Source organism: Papilio machaon, chromosome 9, assembly GCF_912999745.1.
Source record: "Papilio machaon chromosome 9, ilPapMach1.1, whole genome shotgun sequence".
NCBI lineage: Eukaryota > Metazoa > Arthropoda > Insecta > Lepidoptera > Papilionidae > Papilio > Papilio machaon.
This window is the reverse complement of record NC_059994.1, coordinates 4,358,933-4,367,139: the sequence shown is the minus strand read 5'-3', so window position 1 is coordinate 4,367,139 and position 8,207 is coordinate 4,358,933. Positions and strand designations below refer to the sequence as shown.

Here is an 8,207-nt window from a genome sequence, read left to right as displayed (position 1 = left end):
TGTATGGGTGCCTGGTGAGATAGAGGCATCACCATCTCAGTTTATACGAATTGCTGAATAACTTGTAGTTAGTTAAATTTATTTTCAATTTTTGATTGTGTTTCAATGAAACTTAATATTAAAATTTACTAAATGTGATTTAAGTTTGAATTCATAATTGTGTTAAAAAGAGTCATACTGGCACTTCAAATGTATATGACACATCAGAAATAATTAACTGTGGAACAAACGTCCCGTAGTAATATCGAAAAAACATAGAGGCGTTACATGTATTTCGTAAAAAATATCTAAAACAAAGACACGGTCTGATTGTAGGGCATGACACTTTTTTGAATCACGTACGCACGCTAATCAAACAAACCTTAAATTTTACAAATGTCAAAATAGTAGAAGAATATGAATATAAGTATACTATAATTTGGCAATTATTTTATTTTTAATACAAATTAACAAATATTACAAACGAAATAGTTCCATTATCTAAGTCTTTGACCACTGAATCTAGAAAAAAAAAAATATTGAGGAGATGCGTTTTGTGACGTAAAAAGCTATGAGAAGTGTTTGTTAAGATAAGTTTATCTGCTAAATATCATATCTATGAGTTCATAGATATGATATTTAGCATGATTTACTAAAATAATAAAACGGGATTCCCTATCACTAGTTTTGTTTCAGTATTCACAGTAACTTTTTTTACATATGAATTGTTTCCACAAAATAAATTACATTACATTGGTATGCTTATCATATATAGGTACATATCTTCTTGTTTGAAATGTTCATTCTAATAGATGATAATGTGTGATCTAAGAAAATAAAATATTGTATTTAGATATATCACACAGATTTGAAAAATGTCATGAAAACTCTTCCAATTTTCTTTCTAAATTTCCTCAGTTACAAGTTCAAGACACAAATTAACTAAGTCTGTTAAGTATTTTTCTCAGATGCCATTTTATATCTAACTAGCTTTTACCCGCGACTACGTCCGCGCGGAATAAAAAATAGAAAACGGGGTAAAAATGATCCTATGTCCGTTTCCTGGTTCTAAGCTACCTGCCCACCAATTTTCAGTCAAATCGATTCAGCCGTTCTTGAGTTATAAATGGTGTAACTAACACGACTTTCTTTTATATATATAGATAGATTAAAACTACTTAAATTACAAGTAAAAAAATTAATTAAGTTTGTGCACATACTGGCGAATTATATTGTGTATGTATGTGTATAAGATGCGATTACTTATTTCGCGTCATTTATCGTATCAATTGTGAATCCCGAGTTTCAAGTGCGGAAATTCCGCTTTGGAAGATGAGAGATAATTCAACGACAAAAATCTTACATTCCAACTGTATTTATAAACAGAACAGAAGAAACTGACTTTATTTTGTGTAGGCTCGTTGTTGAATCATCTTCAGGAAAATTAATTCAGGTATTTATTTTCATTGTTATTACTTTTTAGTAAAATTGTTTTTATTGTTAAAATACTTTGCTCTTCAATATAGAAATTACATACGAAAAAATTTATGTATTCACGTTTGTTACGAATGGCTTAGGAAGGTGACAATAAAATGACGTCAAAACAAATAACGTCAGTGTAGCTAAAGTGTTAATACAAAATCGTATTTGCTTACCGTTAATGATTAACTTTATGAAATACTTTCCACATCAAACACTGCTACTTTTTCGCTACGTAACTCAACTATCTGACCGCGCGATTCCCATTTGTTTTCCACTTTCTTTTTAAAAAGGCATCATGTACGACTGGCCAGTTCAAACTTCTTAGTAGCTGGCATGTTTAATACCTATATTCATCCTTTTTACAACCTAGTAATAGGTACCAAATAGATTGAATGTATGTATAAATAAAGTTATTCTTATTTAACGTTGAACAGCCAAACAAAAAAATAAGAAACTGAATTAATCGAAATGTTTATTTTATTTCACAAAAGTGTAAACACTATTTTGGGATTTCCCGCAATTTAGTGGAAGCTACGAAGCGAAATCGTACAATTATTTCATGTAATCATTTTTTTATTTCTTAATTCAGATATGTCAGCACCCAGAGACAACAATGACCGGAAGCCGTTTCCGCCGCCATATGAAATACCGCATCCACCGCCAAATTCTACCAATGGAACACGTTCAACTGCCTGACCCGCATACCACATAAATAGTGAGACATTAGTATAGTATACAAGTACATGTATAGTAAGTATACTTCTAGTATGGGATGTACTGCCACTCCAAGCATACCGCACGCGTAAGAGGAAAATAAAAGTGTTCGTGTTAGTGATACATCAAAGGAAAAGTGTAAGCAAGTGGCTAATAAATTTTCTTATAAGTACAGTATGAGAAAAGATTCACTTCGAGAGTTAAATCTGTTGCATAAAAATGTCGTTGTAGTTTTCTGGAGAAAATTATATTAGAATTTGTATCAAACGTTAAACTTCAGTAAATAGATGCAAATACATTATTTGTTTCATTACACTTATTAAACCGAGTATTTCAACATTACAATAGTCAAAAAGTCCAGAAATGACGATAGGTTATTTATACTTATATTCTACATGCCTACATATTTTCCATGTCTTTCTTATTTCGTCTATGGGTAACAAACACAAAACTAATGCACACTAAAACAAAACAAATGAAACTTTTGTGCAAGCACTTTTAAATACATGATTTGCTTCTAATTTGTAAACAATATTAGTCGATAGCGTTAAAACAAAGATGACAAGGAATAAATCAGTAGTTTTATCCGCTCCAAAATAATTGATTGATTATAATACTGTATGTAATGACGCTGACGATAGTCCGCAGTATGTTGGCGTAGTTGAGACGAAACAGGTTGCAAGCTGTGAACTGAATGCGATTCGTCGAAACCAGCTGCTTGAAAGTCGACATAAGATTTCTTCTAGATTGATCTGAAAAAGTATTTTAGAACTATTAAAATTAAACATGAAGATGTTTAGAAAATAAACGCCTTTGAAGATATTCTTCTGTCAAACTGAAGTTTTGATCTGATGGATTAGATTGTGGAGACCTCAACGGAAACTCGGATTGTTATTATGATATTCACGAGATTCGACAATCAAAATAGCAAATAAAGAATAATCAAAGTCAATCATTTATAGAATTTTTAAGGATAGAAAGATCTTCGTGGATTATGAAATACGTTTACTTCAATAACTAATGTTTGCAGTGTATTGAATTACTTACCACATTTAAAATTAATCAAATATTTCATAATAAGTATCTCTGTTTGTTCAACTTCTTTACTCATTTGCTCATTAACGTAGCAGCACAAATAGTACCATAAATAAAGTTGAGCAACCTTTGCAATGACGAGCCAAGGCAACGTTTTCTGCAACAGTCAATTCAGTTTTGTATAAAAAATAAGTATGTTTTATCAATAGATTTATAACTAGCTGTCGCCCACGACTCCGTCCGCCCTAAAAATGGATGGACGGATGAATGAAAAATATTTATAATATTAGTAAGATAGACTTAGATACCTAAGTCGGAGCATAAAATGAGGCAAAAAAGGCCTCCGAAGGACATTTGTTCGAAAAAAATTCATGTGTTCTCATTTACAATACAAAATGACATTTTAAAAATCAACTACCGATTAAACGTAAAACTTGTGTAAAATATTTATGGTTTAATCATGTTATAATACGCATGAAGTGAGGATCTTTTTGTGCATATAATAATGAACATTAAAAAAATAATAATACGAGGTAACCGAAATGAATTGTAGAAAATGATAGACAAAAGTTATTATGTAATATTAAAAAATAATATTAATATGTTTTTCTTAAACCAACGCCTGCAATTTTACGCGAGGCAAATAATGTTTCTAGTGAATACTTTCTCTTTCTTTAGTATTTTAAAGGGATATCTAGAGAATATTGGTTTTTATATTTATACCTATACATTTTAATAATACATTTGTTTATCAGTCAGATATTCAGTAATAGATCTTACCTCCATTACAACGATAATTGTAACACCAATAATTGCACTGGAAAACAACAACCATACAGTGAAGAACACCTAAAACAGATTGATTGTAAGTTTTGCTTCTTGCTAGTTAAGTAAACAACTTCTCGCTGCAGATGGGAAAAAAGTACCTGAGTACCGTGGTTGACCTCCAACAAACGAACACAAGTAACAATATCGTCGTAATTGTGACAAAGAGATTTAATGTCTATGTACTCAGAACTAATTTCAATAAAACTTATTTTCGCATTTAATAAATACGCTAATGTACGTTTTATTGTTAATTGTTGATCTTTCCATATTGATATATTTTCATTAGTAATCATTTCATCGTTAAAATTTAATATTTGGGATAATTTAAAGTTGACAGCCCTTAAGAAAGCTAGGAGAAGACACAGATGAACGACCAAATGTATCACAGTCAAAAATAAAGGAGTCGTGAAGATAAATACATATGGATGGTCACTCCAAATAAATTCATTTATTATCAAAATCAAAAACGAAACAGACAAGAAACCAATCCATAGATTCAATTTGTAAAAGAACATTCTTGTACTAACGTTGCTTATTTTAAATCCCAAAAAAATATTACGGATAATATTGTAAATCTGGATAAAAACTTTATCATCACTTGTTAATTCCATAACAATTATTATTACGTTAACTATTAAATTATTAGTTCCATCAATATCTGGTAGATTATGTTTGAGATCCAAATAATTGTTAAAATTTACAAAAAAGAAATAACTGAAGGTTGTAAGACTTATAATTATTAATGACCATAGCACTATCCATATTCTGAATCTAGATTTTTTATTTTCATCTGTTCTATCAAAAGGTTTTCTCAATCCGAAAATTGTAAAAATAAAATTGTAAAAGCGAAAATATTTGTAAAACATTTTACACGTCTTAATTTAAAGGAGCTAACCAATATATTGGTGGTATAACACTATAGTGTTATTATAAAAATATTATAGAGTAATTGTTTTGATGGCAACGCCCAAATTATAACCTTACATCTGTAATTATGTATAGCAATTGTTTATTAGTTTATAGTTGGATTAATTTGATATTATACTTGAAAACCGCGTTAAATTAATTAGATTTTTATATATTCTTTTTTTTAAAGTATTAAACAAAAAAAATGAGCGGATTTTTCTAAGATATTGGAAATAAAAAATATTTAAATTCTACTGTGAAAGAAAAAGACTATGATTACAAATAGATAGCAGACTGGTTATGTCATTATTAAGTCTTAAATAGAGAACTCATTTGCGCAAAATATCGATTGTTTCACATGAAATAATTACATTTCAACGAATAGTATGCATTCTCTACATTTAATCTGGCTTATGTTTATCTAATCAATACGAGCTGTCCACCAAGCTCGATATATTTCTTGCGTTGATAACACCTCAACAATAGATAAAATCGTGTCCGACGATACAACGTTCCTGCATTTTATTTGTTTAACACTTTTGTTATAAGTTTTTGTAAACATGTCTAATGGTGAGTACACTTATATTCAGTTTTTCTGGAGGTGTAGAGATAGCAAAATCACTTTAGAGTTAACCGTGTACTTAATAACTAGGGTGACTCACGATCAAGAGATAAAGCGCTCTAGTTTCATAACATTTTTGTTTGTTTTTTTATTATATTGTAGTTTATGTGGCTTTGCCCATCACTTTATAGCTGAATTTCGATCTTGCGATAGTAATTACCGATATTTAATATTTTAGGAAAATGTCGCTATAGAAGACTTGATTAAATCAATTGTGATTGTTCATTAAATGATAATAATTATATGTTAGTTTCAAAGTATCTCGTTCTAATTTCCAGTGCCTCCACCCGGCGGACCGCCACCGTACGGCGGGTACCCGCCGCCACCCGCGCCGGGCGCTTTCACCTATATGCCAACGCCGGTCATGATGCCCATGTACCCCCCGCCGGCGCAGGCCTATCCCCCCACCTACGTCACCAACCACATCTATCAGCCGCCACAGCAGCCACCAGAACCTGTCACCGTCATCGATAGTATGACTTTAACTCAATTATTACTAATGATGATAACATCATTATCAGGCTGATTTAGTCCATGTTGTAATAACTGTTAACTAAATGCCGCCCGTGATTTCGTCTGGAAGCAGTTAAGAAAAAACTCAATGAGACTCTCCCAGACTATGTTCCATATTTTTGCTAAATTTCATCGAGATCCGTTGAGCCGTTCTGCAGATACATTCTATCAAACATTTTTCCTTCTATTCATCCATACATCCAAACATTCACATTTATAATATTAGTAAGATTGAAATTACTAAACGAAATGCGAAAACGTTTTCTCTAATTTTTTGGATGAAAATGACTAAGAATCTGCAATTACAATCATAATGCTAAGGATTACATAAACAGGAGCATTCTTTAACATCGTACGTACAAACGAAGTTTAACAAGAATCCCATGGCAAACCTATTCGTAGCACAAGCCAAGTATATTACCTGAACGCACAACTAGCATACAGCAGAGCAGACACTTTAACTAAGAAAAGAACACTTGTACATACAAGTAATCAGAAATCACAATGCGTTTTGTTCTCCGCCATGATTAACTTTATACGCATCTCTTTACAGATTCAGGTCCAGTCATTGACTGGGTGCCATCCACCCCAATGACGGCCAGTTCGCTAGCCGACCGCGCGGTAGTGGGTGGGCGCGAGGGCTGGGACAGCAGTCCGCTTTGGGTCATACGCTCCCACCACAGCGGCGACTGTGTGCCCGGAAAGCTTGCCGTGCAGCACCGATCCGCTTACATACCACACGCTGGCCAAGAAGTGCCCGTACACAACTTTGAGGTACTAATGACGTCTTTCACTATGTCTATGTGTGACATACTCGTTATGTCTCATCGTCTCATGCGTATTCTAAGTGCAACTTAAACTTAGTATGTCCAATCATGCATTATAACGCAAAAAGCTACGTTATTACGGTTAAAATATTACATTAGATTAGACTATGGCATAAGTATGTAAGAAACAAATTCAAGTAATAAAGTAAAATAATGTAACGTCGTACAAAAATTCTAATTCCTCTATTATGTATTGACTATTACATTCCAGGTCCTATGCGCGCCTGCTCACGCTGTGCGCTGGGTGCCGGCTAACAATGGTCAGGTGCCACCCGGGGCCATCGCAGCAGGCAACACGCATAAAGGAGAGCCGTTGTACGTCGGCAGAGTGACGCACATGCGCTCCCTTACCCCGGGAAAGGTCCATGCACTTTACATATTTGCGTCGCATTTAACATGTTTATGTGATTATAACCCCTGCTTGATTATGCTTTGAAAATTAAAATTATTAATAACCGATTACCTAAATCGGTCGGTATTAATACTGAAGCGCGACAGATTGAGACAGAGTGGGTTAATACCGATCAAAAAAGTCTCCATTTCAAATTGTAGCCCGCTCGTCAATTTCCAAGTGGTCAAACTTCTTGACCGGCTGCCCTAAACGGGCGGCCTTATATGGAGCGTTTTATTTATGGAAGGTGTACGTGATTGGGTGCTAGGTCACCCCCTTAAGTTTTACTGGCACGCTCGAGTAAATCCCAAAATCCCAGCTTGTATATTATGAGGTGGTTCTCTATTTGGTAATTTACCATTTATTATTAAAAAAAAAGATAGAAAACAAAAGTTGGTCTAGCAAAAGCTAACGTTCGCCATATTGTAGTTTGCAGTCGACCGCAATCTTATATTTTGTATTTTCAGATCCATCCTAGCCACGGCTGTTGTTACATTTCGTTCAGCGGCGGAGAGGTCTCCTACAAACACTACGAAGTGCTCTGCAGCGTCGTTGGTTGAATGCACTGATCCCTGTTTTACTTAATATGTACTCCACATGATGAAGTATCGACAGTAATCGACTTAATTATTTTATTTGTTTGTACACAATATAAAAGTTGAAATTATAATCTATTTTTGTAACCACAACACAATAAATTCATTTATATTTTGTAAGCCGTAATTTTTCCTTACTTTATTTACAGATTCTAGTGCCGAGGCTCAATTAACAAAAAACATTCTTTCTTTACATAAAGGCGTAATTGTTAGTAAAATTCAAGTAATATCAGTTTAAATATGTAGAAATAAATATAAGCAAGAAATAAATACTGTACTTATCTAAACCAGAAATTGATAGAGACAGCTAAATT

At 33.1% G+C, this 8,207-nt stretch overlaps 1 protein-coding gene and 1 long non-coding RNA gene across 2 annotated transcripts; both read left to right on the top strand.

The window, feature by feature from the left end:
* The first annotated feature begins 1,237 nt into the window (after positions 1-1,237).
* Positions 1,238-2,262, top strand: LOC106718513. The gene is made up of 2 exons (XR_001357376.2): positions 1,238-1,432; positions 2,051-2,262. It is a non-coding gene; the product is annotated as an uncharacterized LOC106718513 (long non-coding RNA).
* A 3,126-nt stretch (positions 2,263-5,388) lies between these two features.
* Positions 5,389-7,983, top strand: LOC106717558. Its single transcript, XM_045679347.1, has 5 exons — positions 5,389-5,514; positions 5,845-6,039; positions 6,633-6,853; positions 7,118-7,267; positions 7,765-7,983. Exons 1-5 carry the CDS (start codon positions 5,505-5,507, stop codon positions 7,855-7,857), a joined length of 669 nt encoding a protein of 222 aa, XP_045535303.1. The 5' UTR covers positions 5,389-5,504; the 3' UTR covers positions 7,858-7,983.
* Positions 7,984-8,207: the final 224 nt, after the last annotated feature.

What these genes read in the sequence shown, in the direction of transcription:
- LOC106717558 (XM_045679347.1), top strand. An exon ending in TGCCCGTACACAACTTTGAG is followed by an intron (nt 6,854 to 7,117) that starts GTACTAATGACG and finishes ATTACATTCCAG; the next exon opens with GTCCTATGCGCGCCTGCTCA. An exon ending in GCTCCCTTACCCCGGGAAAG is followed by an intron (nt 7,268 to 7,764) that starts GTCCATGCACTT and finishes TTGTATTTTCAG; the next exon opens with ATCCATCCTAGCCACGGCTG.